This window comes from Callithrix jacchus, chromosome 11, assembly GCF_049354715.1.
Source record: "Callithrix jacchus isolate 240 chromosome 11, calJac240_pri, whole genome shotgun sequence".
Lineage (NCBI taxonomy): Eukaryota > Metazoa > Chordata > Mammalia > Primates > Cebidae > Callithrix > Callithrix jacchus.
The window spans coordinates 112,746,814-112,764,882 of NC_133512.1; the positions used below are offsets into that span (position 1 = coordinate 112,746,814).

Consider the following 18,069-nt stretch of genomic DNA (forward strand, 5'->3'; position numbering starts at 1 on the left):
GGTGCATAAGTGAGATAATGTGTGCAGAGTTTATGGTAATCCTTCAAAGGTTAGGGTCAGTTTCAGCTGTAAATAGACCCCAAAGAATAACATCAATACAGTGAGGGTTTTTTTTCATTCTATCTCAAAAAAGGAGGTTGGAGGAAGGCAAGTCCGACAGGGCAGCTGTATCCTTTAACAGAATCTAGGCTCTATGAAAGAAAATAAATTTTCTTGCTGAGGAATGGGAGCCCCCTTTAATGATCAGGCCCAGGGAAGCAATACAACGCAACAGCAGTAATATCTCACTCCTCCTTGAGCTAAATAATTACCTCTTGAAGCCACTTGCTATGTGGGCTCTGGGCTAACTGATGCCAAATAGCCATAAAATACCATATGCTGGACCCCACAGCTCATACCCTATAGCTCGACAATGTATAAGCCAAACACCAGCCAATGTTATCACTGTAAACCAATGGGAATTCCAGTCAAACAGCAATTTATCAGAGTGCTCCTTGTCCCCCTTTGCCTTTAATACCCTGCTTATAACAAAGACTAAATGGAACATTCCCCAAGGCAACTCAAAGTGTGTCCCAGGCAGTTATCCTCAACCTTTGCCCAAATACATTCTCTACATTAATATTTGCCTTAGTTACTCTCTTTTGGTTGATGTCTCTCTCTTTTTTTTTTCTTTCGAGACGGAATTTCGCTCTTGTTACCCAGGCTGGAGTGCAATGGCGCAATCTCGGCTCACCGCAACCTCCGCCCCCTGGGTTCAGGCAATTCTTCTGCCTCAGCCTCCTGAGTAGCTGGGATTACAGGCACGCGCCACCGTGCCCAGCTAATTCTTTGTAATTTTTAGTAGAGACGGGGTTTCACCATGTTGACCAGGATGGTCTCGATCTGTTGACCTCGTGATCTACCCGCCTCGGCCTCCCAAAGTGCTGGGATTACAGGTTGATGTCTCTTTCTATTCTGCTGCTTTATCCATGCTGTCTCATGATCCGAGTTGGCTGCTTGAGCTCCAGCCATTATATCCACATTCCAGGCAGTAGAAAGGAAGAAGTGGCAAAGAAGGGATGAAGCAACCCTTTACTGATTTCTCGGTTTACCAAGAAATGTTCTCTTAGAAAACTCAGTTCCTTTTGCTTGGTTGGCATTAGAGTAGAACATTTCTCAACTATAATTTACTTCCTCTAAAACATACTAGGAATCTTTCTGCAGTGGTCATCAGAACTAAATATAGAGTTTCATGAAACATTTTCCCACAATGTTACAGATTTACTAACATCTTACAATTCAACTTTTAAATAGGAAGCTTACATAAGCATTTTGCCACATGCATATGACAAGTTATGTGTATGTATGTGAGAGAGAGAAGAGTGTGTGTGTGTGTGTGTGTGTGTCTGTGTATGTGGGGAGGCAGAGAAAGGCATGTGGCAGTCTCTGGACTTACAGTGTGTATTTTTAGCATTTACTTTTTTTTTTTTTTCTTTTTTTTTGAGACGGAGTTTCTCTCTTGTTACCCAGGCTGGAGTGCAATGGCGCGATCTCGGCTCACCGCAACCTCCGCCTCCTGGGTTCAGGCAATTCTCCTGCCTCAGCCTGCTGAGTAGCTGGGATTACAGGCACGCGCCACCATGCCCAGCTAATTTTTTGTATTTTTAGTAGAGGCAGGGTTTCACCGTGTTGACCAGGCTGGTCTCGATCTCTTGACCTTGTGATCCACCTGCCTCGGACTCCCAAAGTGCTGGGATTACAGGCGTGAGCCACCGCGCCCAGCAGCATTTACATTTTATAGAGGCTGCTCTCTAATAATCTTAACCTTTTTGGGGTCAGAAACCCACTCTAGGATCTGAAAGAAAACTTTGAACTCTTCTCTGGGAGAATGGACATGAAAACATACACTCCTAATTATACACATAATGGATTTTTATTGCATTGAAACGTATTTCTTTCACAAAAATAGTAGAAAAATATTTACAGTAAGTTGTGATACTCTAATAAATGTTCAAGTTTGGCAATTTTTTTTTTTTTTTTTTTTTGAGACAGAGTCTTACTCTGTCACCCAGGCTGGAGTGCAATGGCACAATGTCGGCTCACCACAACGTCTGCGTCCGGTGAGGTTCTCCTGCTTCAGCCTCCTGAGTAGCTGAGACTACGAGCACCTGCTACCATGCCTCGGTAATTTTTGTATTTTTAGTAGGGACTGGGTTTCACCATGTTGGCCAGGCTGGTCTTGAACTCCTGACCTCAGGTAGTCCACCCACCTCGGCCTCCCAAAGTGCTGGGATTACAGGCATGAGGCATATGGTTTTAACAATGGTCTTTCCTTTTCTCTCAACAAAAGAGAAAAGTGCTTGATGTTCAGTTTTGTGCCTCTGGAAGGCCTCTGCACAGTCAGTGAGTTTCTTAAAAGTCTGCTCTCATTTCTTGACAAAAAACCTCTCAAAAAATGGTGATTCAAAAGCCCTGATTCTGATGAAACTGATGACTCTCACAACAGTAAACAAGACTTCTTTCAAGATTTCCGCCGAGTACTTGAAATTTTTTAATGAAATGCGAGGCCTCCTCACTCCCTCCCTAGTCCCCAGGCATTCTCCACCCCATCATCCTGTTTTAACTCTTTCGATGTTATAATCACTCTATGAAATTACTGTATTTGTTTGGTTAATAAACTTACTCCTTCGCTTAGCATTTATCTGTCTCTGCCACCAGAATAAAAGTTTCCCTGAGGCCACACCTATAGCCCAGTGCCTGCAACTGTGTGCAGTTATTTGTATTCCTGTGACGATCACCACTCAGCAGCCAGCTTGAGCCCATTGCACAGGTTACCGAGAGGCAACTGGGCTCATCTCTCCTGACTCCATGTTCAGAGAAACCAGCAGTGCCGTATGAAATCATCAGAACCTGAGTCAACAGGAAAAAACATGCACTCCTATATACAGTTATCACAGTATCCTCTCATGTGGTAAACTAAGTGGAAAAAACTAATGAAAGTACTTTGATAAAGAATAAAAACAGGCTGAGCGCTGTGGCTCATACTATTATACCGGAGCCAGCATAGAAAGTCAACACCAAGACAAAAGTATGCCAAATTGCAGGGTTTATTGCCGGCAACCACGGAGGACTCACGTCTCTCCAACCTGTGGCAGAGAAAGAAGGGTGACAAGACCTTTTTATACCCGTAAAACCACCTTGGGAGTGGGGGTGAGGGACTTCAGACATTCCGAGGGCTAGTGGATTCTGCAAATCACCTTCTGGGCGGAGATGAGGGTGAGGGGCTGGGAAGGGGGTGAGGGGCTGGGAAGAGGGTGAGGGGTTTCCGGACATTCCGAGGGCCAGGGGACTATTTGACATTCTGATTGTTACTTAAGTGGTTCACAAAAGCTAAGATTAACACTCGTCTACACATTGCCTGGGTAGGGTGGGGATCACAGTCCTTAATTACTTATTCACATTTGGGTTATAGAGAGCAGTTTCAACAGAAAGCTGAAGTATGCAGTTTTATGGGGCTTTTTACCATGTCACAATACCTGTAATCCCAGGACTTTGGGAGGCCCAGGTGGGTGGGTTACCTGAGGTCAGGGGTTCATGATCAGCCTGCCCAACAGTGATGAAACCCAATTTCTACTAAAAATATGAAAATTAGCCGGGCAAGTGGCGCACGTCTGTAATCCCAGCTACTCAGGCGGCTGAGGCGTGAGAATTGCTTAAACTTGGGAGGCGGAGGTTCCAGTGAGCCGACATGGTGCCACTGCACTCCAGCCTGGGCAACAGAGCAAGAACCTGTCTTAAAAAAAAAAAAAAAAAGAAAAGAAAAGAAAAGGAAAAAGAGAAAAAAACATGATTAGGCACAGTGGCACATACCTGTAGTTCCAGCTACTGGGAATGGTGAGGAGGGAGTATGGCTTAAGCCCAGGAGTTCTAGGCCAGCCTGGGCAATATAACAAGAACCCATCTCTTTAAAAAAAAAAAAAAAAAATCAAAAACAAACAAAAGTCCATGATCATGTATAAAGCCCTGCATAAGTACATTATACATAGGTAGAAATATAAATCTGCCCAATTCAGTCTGTTCTCATGCCACTGCCAACTCTTATAAAACCTCCTGCTGGGTGACTCAAAAGCCACTAAGACTGAGGAGGCCCAAACTGATTGGAAACAACTGTTACTATTCCACAATCACGTGGGCTCCAAAAACACACGAAAGCAGCAGCCCATCTTTAGTCAATGTTTTGATAATTTGCTTGCCATGGATTTTTTGCATCGATTTTGATTTTTTAGAATATGGCATTAAAATCTTAGTCATCATGATCACAGAGATTGTGCTAGCCCTGATCTTGGCACTGAAGGTCAGACAGCTTAAAATAGACCACCATGGGAGTATTAATCCCCTGGAAACTGGCAAGGGCTGCTAATCTGGACTCCACCCCTCCCAGAGAACTGGTTGTTAAACTTTGTTTATCAACAGAGCACTGCCAACAATCCTCATTGTCAATATCCCTTATACTTTACTTTCTCTCTCCTCTGAGTGTTCATTTCCTGTTCTTCCTGTAACTGATAACATGCCTTCCCTTGTGGACATTGCTTCACCTGCTGTTCTCTTAAGAATTGGCTTGTTTTTTCTTTATCTAGCCTCAAACCTATGATCCTAAAAGTAAGGTAGATATTCTCTTTGGATATTGGAGTTCTTAGTCTATTTTTTCTGTCAATATCCCAGGTACTCTGAAGTACTGAGCATCAAAACTATACACCCTATTATTTTCAATGATCTCAAGGTCACGCTCATTCATCAGAGATTTTACCACTTTTCACTATCACTTTTGTAATCATTCTTAGGGACTTTCCATATCCATATAATTCTTGGTGACTTTATTATCTCAGTTAATTTATCCCCTCAATTGTTAAAACCTTTTCCTCTCTTTATTGTCATTACAAACAAATCTACTATCATTGAGTCTCAGATTTAAGCATCATATTCTGACCAATACCTCGTATTTTTCCATCTTATTTCCTGTAACACTCATCCTTATCAATTCTTTGACACCATTAACATCTCCGATCCACTAATCTTACCTCATTTTACTGTCTGTCACCATCTTCCAACACAATCAACTTCTTGTCCCTCTTTATCCAGTTAAGATGCTGTGATTGATCACAGCAGTTACTCCTTACATTTATGTTTAGCTGGCAAATGGATTTTTTTCTGTTCTAGTCAGTAAAGAGGAACAGAGACAGTCTGCATTCAGATAGAACAGACAGTTGTTTGCATTTACAGTTTCATCCCAAGGCTAAGTTAGTTCTCTTATCTATTGTCCAACAGCTATAACCGAAGCCACAGTCTTTGGTTTCTAGTAATGTAGAATTCATAAATGCCTTAGGCATTTCTTACAGATTTAGAGTGCTCTAAGTTCCCCCTGTTGGAATGCCTCCCTCATTCACTTGCTTTCTCTTAGGCTTCCTGGACTTGAAAGAAAAGGGAGGTGGTTCCAGATGCAGGAGCTGGGAAGGGTGTGTGCATGGTTAACAGCATGGCAGGCACAAAGTGTCACAGCATGGGTAGTAATGGTTGCTCATTGTAAATAACCCTGCTTCTGTGGGTTGATTCTGTTTCATTTCAATGATTTTAGACAGTATAAGGTGCATGGGGCATTTGTCTAAGTGCAAAATTTATGAGGGGAGGGGAGCACAAAAAAAATCTCAATAATCAAGATACTGTTTATATTATATTGCAATTTTTAAAAATTTAAATTACTGTAAAAAAATCTATGATGAATAAAATATCTGAATTTTAAACGAAGGCCACTTTCGGGCCAGGTGCCGTGGCTCCTGCCTGTAATCCCAGAACTTTGGGAGGCTGAGGTGGGTGGATCACCTGAGGTCAGGAGTTCTAGACCAACCTGACCAATACGGTGAAACTTCGTGTCTACTAAAAATACAAAAATTAGCTGGTCATGGCGGCAGGTGCCTGGAATCCCAGCCACTCAGGAAGCTAAGGCAGAGGGAATTGCCTGAACCCAGGAGACAGAGGTTGCAGTGAGCTAAGATTTTGTCATTGCACTCTAGCTTGGGCGACAGTGAAAAAAAAAAAAAGGCCACTTTCTTACTAACTTCTTGGACTTGGGCAAATTAATATCACCAAACCTCAGTTTCTTCAATCTGAAAAATGAGGGGAATAGAGACAGTTGTCTTTGTCGGTAGGTTGTAAAGATAAAGTTGAGGATGAATTTGAAGTGCCTGGTGCTGGAAGGCACTCAGAAAATAGCAGATATTCTTATCCACAAGAATTTGTTGAATGCGTGCGCTAAAAGCAAGAAAACCTTGTTTTATTTGTATGTTTTTCTCTTCGTGTTGTCCAGTATCTATCAAGAGGGTTAATGTTGATAGTTCTCTCAATGAGGTTTGCCATCTAAACTTCACCTCACAGGTGCAGTGGCTTATACCTGTAATTCCAGCATGTTGGGAGGCCAAGGCGGGCTGATAACCCGAGGTCAGGAGTTCGAGACCAACCTGGCCAACATGGTGAACACTGTCTCTACTAAAAATACAAAAAGTAGCCGGGTGTGATGATGCATGCCTGTAATCCCAGCTATTTGGGAGGCTGAGGCAGATGAATTGCTTGAACCCAGGAGGTGGAGTTTGCAGTGAGCCGAGATCACGCCACTGCACTCCACCCTGGGTGACAGAGCAAGACTCCGTCTCAAAAACAAAACAAAACAAACAGAAAAACCCCAACAACAAACAAATAAGAACTTCACCTCAGTAACAAACCTGAGTTAATATTGATACCCTGGAGCCAGCCCCAGTAGACCAGTTCCCTGTATCTTTAAGGCCCATCTCACTCCAGACCAGGGACTGGGGCTCCCTGTCCTCTTCCTAAAGCCTCCACTTTTTCTCTTTTACCTTGATGATGTCCCCTGCTTCCCTTGAGGCAAGAGAATAGGACCTGGACGCAGTGAACGTAAAGATTTCCTAGAACTAAATCAAATGGAAACACTTACAGGAAATGTCCCCTCTATTTACACAGGACACACACTGAGTAAATGACTTGGCAACTTGCTTCATCCTCTTTATTTACATATACCAAGTAACCAGTGGAAACCTCTAGAGGGTATTTAAACCCCAGAAAATTATGTAACCTGGCACTTGACCCGCTTGCGCAGCCGGTTCCCACCCTATGGAGTGTGCTTTCATTTTCAATAAATCTCTGCTTTTGTTGCTTCATTGTTTCCTTGCTTTGTTTGTGCATTTTGCCCAATTGTTTGTTCAACACACCGAGAACCTGGACACCCTCCACTGGTAACACCCTCAGGTGTTCTTATCCCAAAATCATAATTTCTTGGCCTAAGACACAGAAAGCTGATATAAGCAAAGGTGGGGAGAAAGGCACTTTGCTGCATGATGAAAAAGCTCACCTGTGCATTTCTCCTGGAGCTGTGCTCATGTCCATAGCACGGCAGCTTTTCATAGCCTTCCAAATATCTGAGACGAGGAGAGGTAGCCAGGTCACAGAGTGAAGCAAAGCCTTTCAAACTGGAGGCCACAACCCATTAGTGTGGACCATGAAATTGCTTGTCATAGAATCGTGAGTTAATAGCAATTCAGCACTAAATAAAAAGAAGAATGTATGAAACACCAGCATACACCACACATAGTAAAGATGAGAATTGTTTCTTTCTTTCTTTTTTTTTGCCAGGCTGAGGTATTAATTTATTTGTAGATACTGCCAAAGCTTTTCCAAATTTATACTCCAAAGCAGTTGAGGGTTCCCATTGCTCCACAGCCTCACTAACACTTGGTATTGTCAGACTTTTTAATTTTTATTTATTTTTGCATTTTAGGTTTTGGCGTACATGTGAAGGACATGCAAAATTGTTGCATAGGTACACACATGGCAGTGTGATTTGCCGCCTTCCTCCCCATCACCTATATCTGGCATTTCCCCCCCGCCCCCCACCGCCGCTATCTCTCTCCAACTCCCCACCCCCTGCTGTCCCTCCCCTATTCCCCCCCCCCCGCCGCCACAGACCCAGTGTGTGATGCTCCCCTCCCTGTGTCCATGTGTTCTCACTGTTCAACACCCACCCATGAGTGAGAACATGTGGTGTGTGATTTTCTGTTCTTGTGTTGGTTTGCTGAGAATGATGGTTTCCAGGTTCATCCATGTCCCTACAAAGGACCCGAACTCATCATTTTTGATGGCTGCGTAATTGTTTCTTAACTGTTACATTTCTCTATAACATGCATTAACTGTATGTATAGTGTGTCACAGGGTAGAATAATGCCTTTTTTGACATCTATTTTATTTTATTTTGTGACATATACTAACTGTCCAGATATATGGAATACATAGTGATGGTTTAATACACGTAATATGTAGTGATCTGATCAGGGTAATTAGTATATCCATCATCTCAAGTATTTATCCATTTTTTGTGTGGGCAGAATTCAGTATCTCCTTCAACCTTTGAAATTACGTATTATTGTTGACCATAGTCATCCTCTAGTGTTATTGAACACTGTAACGTATTCCTCCTCTCCAACTGTAATTTTGTATGCTTTAACAAATCTCTCCCTCTGCCTCTCCTTCCCCTATCCTTCCCAGCCTCCAGTATCCTCTCTTCTATTTTTTACTTTTATGAGATCATTTTTTTTGAGATTCCACATGTCAGTGAGAACATGTGGTGTTTAACTTTCTGTTCCTGGCTTATTTCGCTTGACATAATGTCCTCCAGTTTCATCCATGTTGCTATCGGTGTCAGGATTTTAGTCTTTTTTATGGCTGACTAGATTCCGTTGTGCATATATACCATATTTTCTTTCTTCATTCATCTGCTTTAGGGCACCTAGGTTGATTTCAGATCTTGGCTATTGTGACTAGTGCTGTGGTAAATAAGGAGCTGCAGGTGTCCTTTCTACATACTAATTTCCTTTCCTTTAGATTAATCCCCACTAGTGGGATAGATCAAACACACTGTAGTTCTACTTATAGTGTTTTTGGAGGGGGGAATCCCAATACTGTTCCCATAGTGGCTGTACTAGTTTACATTCCCACCAGCAGTGTCTAAGAGTTTCCTCTTATCTGCATTTTGCCGGCATGTTTTGTTTTGTTTGTTTTGCCTTTTTTATAATGTTGAGTAAGAGTGGTGAGAGTGGGCATCCTTGTCTTCTTCCAGTTCTTAGAAGAAAAGCTTTTTGCTGTTTCCAGTTTAGTATGATGTCACCTATGAGCTTATTATATTTGGTCTTTATTGTGTTGAAGTACGTTCCTTCTATACTTAATGTACTGAGAGTTTTTATCGTGAAGGGATGTTGAGTTTTATCAAATGCTTTTTCTGCAGCTGTTGAGATAATCATATGATTTTATCCTTCATTCTGTTGTGTGATGTATCATTTCTTTGTGTACGTTGAGCCATCCTTGCATTCCTAGAATAAATTCCACTTCAACAGAGTGTATTATCTTTTTGATGTTTGCTGGATTTGGGTTACTAGTAGTTTGTAGAGGATTTGCACATTTATATTCATTATGTATATTGGCCTGTAACTTTCTTTTTGGTTGTGCCCTTGTCTAGTTTTGGTATCAGTGTTAGGCTGGCCCCATAGAATGAGATAAGAAGAACTTCCTCTGCTTAAATTTTTGGAAGAATGAGAATAATAATAATATTAATTATTTAAAGATTCAGTAGAATTCATTGATGAAGCCATCTGGTCCTGGACTTTTCTTTGTCACAGATTTTTTATTACTGATTTAATATTGTTACTTGTTATTGGTCTGTTCATGACTTTAATTTCTTCTTGGTTTAATATTGGTATGTTGTATATTTGCAGGAATTTATCCATTTTCTGGAGGTTTTCAACTTTACCAGCATATAGTTATTCATAGCAGTCTTTAATGATCCTTTGTATTTCTGTGGTATACACTGTGGCATCTCCTTTTTGTTTCTGATTGTATTGTTTGGTTCTTCCTTTTTTCTTAACCTAGGTAATGGTTTGTCAATTTTGTTTATCTTTTGTTAAAAACAATTTTTTGTTTCATTGATCTTTTGTATTGTTTCACTAGTCTCAATTTCATTTATTTTTGATGTTTATTATTTGTTTCCTTCTCTCAATTTGGGGTTTCATTTGTTCTTGCTTTTCTAGTTGTTGAGATATATCATTACTTCTTTATTTGAAATCATTCTAGTTTTTGAATCTTTCTAAGAAGTTACTGCTATAAACTGGCCTCTTAATCCTGCTTTGGTTGTGTCCCATAGGTTCTGGTACATTATGTTTCTATTTTCATTTGCTTCAAGAAATTTTTTAATTTTATTCTTAATTTCTTCCTTCGCATATTGGTGATCCGGGAGCATGTTGTTACATTTCCATGTATTTGCATGGTTTCAAATGTTCCTCTTGTTATTGAGTTCTAGTTTTATTCCATTGTGGTCAGAGAAGAAAGTTGATATAATTTCAATTTTATTTATTTATTTGTTTGTTTGTTTGTTTTGTGGTAGCAGGGTCTCATTCTGTCACCCAGGCTAGAGTACAGTGATGCAATCATAGTCCACTACAGCCTTTAACTCCTGGGCTCAAGTGATCCTCCTAACTCAGCCTCCTGAGTAGTTTGGACCACAGTAATGCACCATTAGCCCCAGCTAATTTTTTTTCTTTTTGGTAGAGACAGGATCTTACTATTTTTCCCAGGCTGTTCTTGAACTCCTGGGCTCAAGCAATCCTCCTGCCTTGGCCTCCCAAAGTGATGGGATTACAGGCCTGAGGCACTGCACCTAGCCTTTAAAATTTTTTTTAGAATCTTATTTTCTGTCCTAACATGGTCAATATTGGAGAATGATCTATATCGTGACAACAGTAATGTGTATTCTGCAACTGCTGGGCAAAATATTCTGTAAATATTCTGTTAGGTCTACTGGGTCTATAGTGCAATTTAAATTTTATGTTGCTTAACTGTTTTTCTGTGTAGATTACTCTGTCCAATATCAAGAGTGGGGTTTGGAAGTCCTCAGCTGTCACTCTATTGGGGTATATCTCTCCCTTCAATCTAATAATGTTTGCTTTATATATCTAGGTGTTCCAGTGTTAGGTTCATATGCATCTGCAATTGTTATATTCTTCTGATAAATTGATGCCTTTATTATTACATAATATCTATCTTTGTTTCTTTTTGGCTTTTTATTTGAATTCCGTTTTGTCTAAAATATCTACTCCTGCTCATTTTTTGTTTCCTTTCAAGTAGAGTATATTTTACAATCACTTTCTATGTGCATCTTTGCAGGTTAAATGTGTTTCTTGTAGGAAGCAGATAGTTGTGTCCTTTTTCTTTTAATTAACTCAGCTGGTCTATATATTTTAAATGGAAAATTTAATCCATTTACATTCAGTGTTATTATTGATAGTTGAGGACTTACTCCTGTCATTATTAATCATTTTCTGGTTGCTTTGTCTATCCTTTATTCTTTATTTCCTCCCTTATTATTTTTTTTTGTGGTTGGGTGGTTTTATGTAGAGATAAGTTTTGATTTCCTCTTTTCCTTTGTGTATCAGCCCTACCAATGAGTGTTATAGTTTTACATGTTTTCATGATGGTGATTAGGGTCTTTTCATCTCTAGATGTATGATTCCCTTGAGCATTTTTATAAGGCTGGTCTAGTGGTGATGAATTCCCTTAATTTTTGCTTGTCTGTGAAATATTTTATTTCTCCCTCATTTCCAAAATATAGATTTGCTGGGTGTAACATTTTTGAGTGGTAGTTTTTTCTTTCAGTACTTTGAATATATCATCCTGTTTTCTCCTGGCCTGTAAAGTCTCTTCTGAGAAATCCACTGTTAGTCTAATGGTGATTCTTTTCTATGTTACTTGATGCTTTTCTCTTGCTGTTTTTATAATTATTTCTTTGCCTTTGCCTTTTGACAATCTGACTATGATATGCCTGTTTGTGTTGACTCTATTTGTGATTCTTTGAGCTTCCCAAATCAGAATATCAGTCTCTTTCCCAAGACTTGGGAAGTTTTCAGGTATTATTTTATTAAATATGCTTTTTTTCTCGAGATGGAGTCTCATTCTGTGGCCCAGGTGAGTGCAATAGCATGATCTCAGCTCATTGAAACTTCTACTTCCCAGGTTCAAGTGATTCTCCTGCCTCAGCCTCTCAAGTATCTGGGATTACGGGTGCCCACCATCATGCCTGGATAATTTTTGTATTTTTAGCACAGACAGGGTTTCACTATGTTGACCAGGCAGGTCTCAAACTCCTGATCTGAAGTTATCTGCCTGCCTCAGCCTCCCAAAGTGCTGCACCTGGCCTTACTTCATTAAATAAGTTTTCTATATCATTTCTTTTATATTTTCCTTCTGTAATGCCATAATGCAAACATTTGTTTGCTTAATGGTGCTTCATAACTCCTGTATGCATCTTTATTCGTTTTATCTTTTTTATTTGTTTGCTTATTTTATTTCAAACGACCTATCTTTAAGTTCAGAAATTTTTTCTTCTGCTTGGTTGTATTTATATTTCATTCCTTGAATTCTTTAGCTCTAGGACTTCTGTTTGGTTCTTCTCATTGTTGAATTTCTTATTCAAAGCATAAATTGTTTTCCTAATTTTGTTGAGTTTTCTATTTTTATTCTCTTTTATTTCATTGAGTTTCTTCAAGGTTATTATTTTAAATTCTTTTCCTGATATTTTGTGTATTTCCTTATGATTGCAGTCTGTTGTGGGAGAATAACTGTGTCCCTTTGGAAGTATTATGTTTCTTTGCTCCTTCACGTTTGATGTGTCCCTATACTGATTTCTACACATCTAGTGGAATGATTGCCCTTCCAATTTCATGGAGTAGGTTTTATAGGGAAAGACTTATTCTCATAGATGGCTCTTAGGGTATAGGTACAATGCAGTGCATTGCCTTTTTTTCCCAGGTGGATGTGGTAGTGTAGCGTCTGCATAGTTTCTTCAACTGTAATCTATCCTCGCAATGTTTGTGAGTATCTCAGTATCCTAGGCTGAGAGATTATGTGGCAGTGACAGTGCAACTTTTCGATGGTGGGCTTACCAGGCCTTTCTCATGTCTGAGATTGGATTGGCCAACTTTGGGTCTGGCTCACTGTGATTTGGTGCCCTGGGGCTGTTTTTCAAGCCTGTGTGGCTGCTTTAATGACCTACCTGCTTGTCTTCTAAGGATTGCTTATGGGGCTATCTCCCAGGCCCAAGACATGGGTGCATGGCTGCTTGGCTGCCTGAAAGTGTGTTTGCCAGGGCAATCCACGAGGCCATTTCTCAGGTATGGGATGCAGCCACACACCCTCTTGGCTGGCCTGGGTGCATGCACGTCTTCTGGGAGTGGCCAACAGGGCTGTTTCTCAGGGATTGACTGCACATGCAGGTCCTTTGGGTGGGTCAGAAGCATGTCCATGGTAGGGGTGTGGTCCTATGCTATTGCTCTGTCTTTGGCCCTGGGCATAGGCACATAGTTGCTCTATGGGCCCAGTGGCATGTCAGCTGTCAGGTGGATCAAAGACCTCTCCCACTTGGGAGAGGGGGAGGATGTGCAGTGGTTTAGCCGGCTGAATTAAGAGTAGGTTCTCCTCAGGCAAAACTTCCATACTTCCGCCAACTATAAGAGCAGACAGTGGGGGTTGGTTTTACTGCTGTGCAGGACCAGATGAATTTCCTTAATTTTTGCTCGCCTGTGAAATATTTTATTTCTCCTTCATTTCCAAAATATAGATTTACTGGGTGTAATATTTTTGAGTGGTAGTTGCTGGAGTTGAGGCATCCGGCCACCTGTGCGGGCTTCACATAGCTGCTGGTTTCTGCAAGCCCTGGGTGTGAATGTGAGGCAATCCAAATATGTGCTTACAGAGGGAGTAGTTGCTACAGGGCTGTTTTTCAGGCCCTGTACATCTGCATATAGCAACTCTGCTGGCCTGGGGGCATGTCAGGTATTTGATGGGTTAGAGACCTCTCATGCTTGGGGAAGAACACATAGTCATTTGGCTGGCTTAAAGGTAGGTTCACCCTAGGTGAGACTGCTAGACTGTTCCTCCAGCTGTATTGCTGATGATGGGAGTGGGTTTCTCTGTGGTGCAGGACCAGAATCATAGCCAATCCTGGGCTCAGCATCTGTGCAGTTGGGACACATGTGGGCTTGGTGGAATGAAGATGGAGCCCCAGTGCTGGAGAAGTGCAATGGCTATGAGCCCCAGAGAAGGCACAGTCCAGAGGTAGCTCTGATCTCAAGATGGTGCCATGCTGCAGCAGCTTGGCTCATGAGGGGAAGGGGGAGTACGCACCCTGTGCTCCTAAGCTTGAGTGATACAGCTATATGGATTCCCGGAAGCTCTTCAAACTGAGCACAGGGCTTGCATGGACTGTGGGATTCTTTTGTAATGAGGACTGGAGTCATTTACAGTGGCAATGGAGACTGGTGGGGTTCTTTTAACATTTCGCTGCTAGGGGACTTTCCTGCTGTCTCTGGGCTGATACAATCATGGCAGGCAAGAGGGGGCTGCAGAGGCCACATGCCTCCCTCCATGCTACTCTCTTGGGCTTCCAATCACTGCAATTTCCCTTCTATTCCCCCAATTCACTGTAATGCTCTCTTTTCATAATTTCAGTCAAATCTTAGCAGTTTATTCATTGCCTTGGTCCTTTCTTGTGGCAGGGAGAAGAACTAGGCACTTCTAGTCAGCCTTCTTCCTGACGTCAGTCATTCCAAAATTCTTAATGTGAGTCACAGTTTAAAAATTTCAAAGCTACTGGTAGTGGTTAATGAGTTTGAGTGCAATAGTCGAATTCCTAGGTTTAAATATTGACCCTAACATTTACTTCATGTGAGATCTTAGCAATTTTTCTCACTTCTCTACATCTCTGTGTCTTCATATGTAACATGGATTGATAACAGTATCCACTAAAAGGGGTGGTTATGGAGATTAAATGAACTAATGTACATAATGCTCATAGAATAGTGCTGGGCATATACAAAGCTTAATAGATAGATATATAAGTAGCAGCAGCACCTTCATATAACGTATGTCATGTGCTGAACCATGAAACAGTGTCAGAACCATAATAAAGACTGAGCAGTGGTTTATCACTGTGGAAGAGACTTCTGGTGCTTACCATACACATTCACTTCTGTTTTCTGGCACACAGGAAGATGACACTTCCCCATCTCATTGAAGATAGGCCTGGCTGGGCTCTACCAGAAGATCTGAGACCTCTACTCCCAGGTCTGAGCAATTGATTGCTCATTTAAGACTCTTAGATGCTCTTTTGCTTTCCTGAGCCAAACTCTGAAACCTTGGGTTGGGACAGCAGGGAAACAATGTGATGGGACCTCCATAGGTTGAGTTCTTGAGTGACAATGTGAAGCAGAGCCTGCTGCTACCCTCAGCTCTACCAGCCTGTGTTGGACATGTAGCATGTAACCTTTGTTTGTTTATAGCAGCTTTATTGAGGTATAATTTATATACCATACCATATGATTTACCCCCTTCCCCGACCCCCTTTTTTTTTTGAGATGGAGCTACACTCTTGTTTACCCAGGCTGGAGTGCAATGGAGCAATCTCGGCTCACTGCAACCTCCGCCTCCTGGGTTCAAGCAATTCTCCTGCCTTAGCCTCCCGAGTAGCTGGAATTACAGGCATGCACCACCATGCCTGGCTAATTTTTGTATTTTTAGACATGGGGTTTCTCCATGTTGCTCAGGCTGGTCTTGGACTCCCAACCTCAGGTGATCTGCCCACCTTGGCCTCCCAAAATGCTGGAATTACAGGCATGAGCCACCACGCCTGGTCTATTTACCCTTTTAAATATACAATTGGGTGTTTTTCTATATATATATATATTCAGACTTGTACTGGGTTTCTCAGGACCTTAAATGCAAGGCTCAGAAGTTAAAGTTTTATCCTATGGGAAGTGGACAGTTCATAGGAGGTTGTCTTTTAATATAAAATGTGTTAATTAAGGAAATAATCTGACAAAGAGTATTCCCCATTTCCTTCTGGCTTCTTCCTAACTTTTCCCAAATGTTATATGTTGTATTTTCCTTCCTAGCATCATGTCATAGGTCTATGTCTTTGTTTTCTACTTTCACTTTCAACTTAACATTACCTCGTACACATTTTTCTCTGTGTTTTTATCCTCTTTACTTTTGATGCCTACACTTTATCTCTTGCTGTTGCTGGATATTTACAGTTTTACTTTACGTATATATAACTTTAAAAAATACATCCATCCATACATACACATCTGGGCTAGTCTGTTCTGTATAAATTTTTCCAGGAGGGGGCACTTTTAAAGAAAGCACTGAATGGAAAATCACCAGCATACATGTGTCTATATCTGTGGGCAGGCCTGGGAGTAAGGGAAGGCAACTGCCAAGGACATAAATGTAAGGAAGTTCCTACCTTCTGGCATAAAAATTTGCACCCGTATACTTCATTTGCCTTACCCTGGTCCCAGCCCCACCCTACACCTAGTGTGTGTGTGTGTGTGTGTGTTCCTTTTAAATTATTTCCTTGGGAAATAATTCCCATGAAGGGAGATTACTGGTTCAGAGCATGTTAAGATTCCAATTACTAGAGTGTTTCTATGGAGAATTCCATTGTTGGTTTTTTTTTTCTTTTTTAAACAAAATTTTGATATGTATACTTATCAAAAGATAAGAGATCAAAAATCTTGAGATTAAAAATTTTAGTATGCATACATTGTACAAAGATTACAGCAGCATTGGGGATGTTAGGGGGCTATGACAATAGTATGTCCCAACTAGAGTGATATTGTTACTATAGAAATTCCACTGATACAACTTTTCACATTTGCATGGCCCAGGCAAAATATTATGGGTTTATTTATTTATTTTAGAGACAGGGTCTTGCTATGTTGTCCAGGCTGGTCTCTAATTCCTGGGTTCAAGCAATCATCCCTCCTCAGCCTCCTGAGAAGCTGAGACTATAGGTATCACTCCAGCTTTAGACATAGTTATACCTTCATGCAATCAAACTTTATACTCAACTATTATCAAAACAACAGCAAAACCTCTGATATCGACTCCATGTCCCAGACAGATGACCCTTCTGTGTGTACCGACCTGGCCACTCAAGGCGTATTATTTTCACAAGAGATTAGCTCTTTGAATTTGGACCCAGGAGGTTCAGTTGGCAGAGCAACCTCCAAGTCGAAAGGATTCTCATGGAGGAAGAGTGGCTGTTTCACACAAAGCAAGTTCCCAGCTTGAGGCTCAAGTTCAAATTCTATGACTTTGGGAAAAATGGCATCAGAATTTGCCCAGTAGCAACAAGTTTTACAAAAGTTACATGGAAAAATATCTGGGCTGGTCTGTTCTGTATAAATTTTTCCAGGAGGGGGCACTTTTAAAGAAAGGACTAAATGGAAAATCACCAGCATGGAGTTTAGAGAGGCCTAGTGCTTGAGTCATTACCAGGCAGATGGAATTCCCAATCTTGCATAATTAGGGCAAAGATTGGAGGGTGATGGAGCAGAAAGAGCAGTTGGAGTGAGGTAGAGTTTGATGAAGAGAGGTTGTTGGAAAGAAAACAACCTTTCTTCAAGGCTCTTCAAGTGACTTTTCTTGGGCTATCTTGGAAAAATGTGTTTTCCTACCTGCCAATTAGGACTGATCAATTTATTATTTTGTGCCTTCTGATTTGAAATACTGGAAGCTACAATATTAGAGTTAACTTTTTCTTCTGTGAGTTTCTGCCTATTCACTTTTCTTCTTCTAGAGAGTTTTGCTAAGTTATTGTACTGGAACTTACTGCTTTGACAGAGTCTCACTTTCTAAAGACTGATGGAATTTGTCTTACTGATTATGAATAGAGTCTTACTTTCCAAATTCTTCTGAGTGTTCTAGATCAAGCTCATCAAGGCTTTCTAACCTGAAGATCATCAAAGGATGCTGGCTTTTGATGGAAGGCTTGCTGAACCACAACCAGTATGCACAGACACAGCTAACACCTGAGTGGGGTGCAAAGACAGCTCTAGGAGGCTACAAAAAAGCTGGGCAAACCCGTATTTTGTGAAGGTGCTTTGCAAAAAGATTGCAAGCCATTTTTCTGGCATACGCCTT

At 41.1% G+C, this 18,069-nt stretch overlaps 1 protein-coding gene across 4 annotated transcripts in view; it reads left to right on the top strand.

Moving 5' to 3' along the window:
* The window catches only part of AKR1B1 (aldo-keto reductase family 1 member B), a 154,632-nt gene that overhangs the window by 121,476 nt on the left and 15,087 nt on the right, over positions 1 to 18,069 (top strand). For 3 of the 4 annotated variants that reach the window (XM_078343718.1, XM_078343719.1, XM_017975627.5), the window contains one exon: positions 15,131 to 15,207. In XM_078343718.1, coding sequence (XP_078199844.1) covers positions 15,131 to 15,207 — 77 coding nt within the window. Of the gene's footprint in view, positions 1 to 14,644; positions 14,704 to 15,130; positions 15,208 to 18,069 lie in introns of those variants that run through there. The other variant, XM_078343720.1, reaches the window with a different exon arrangement.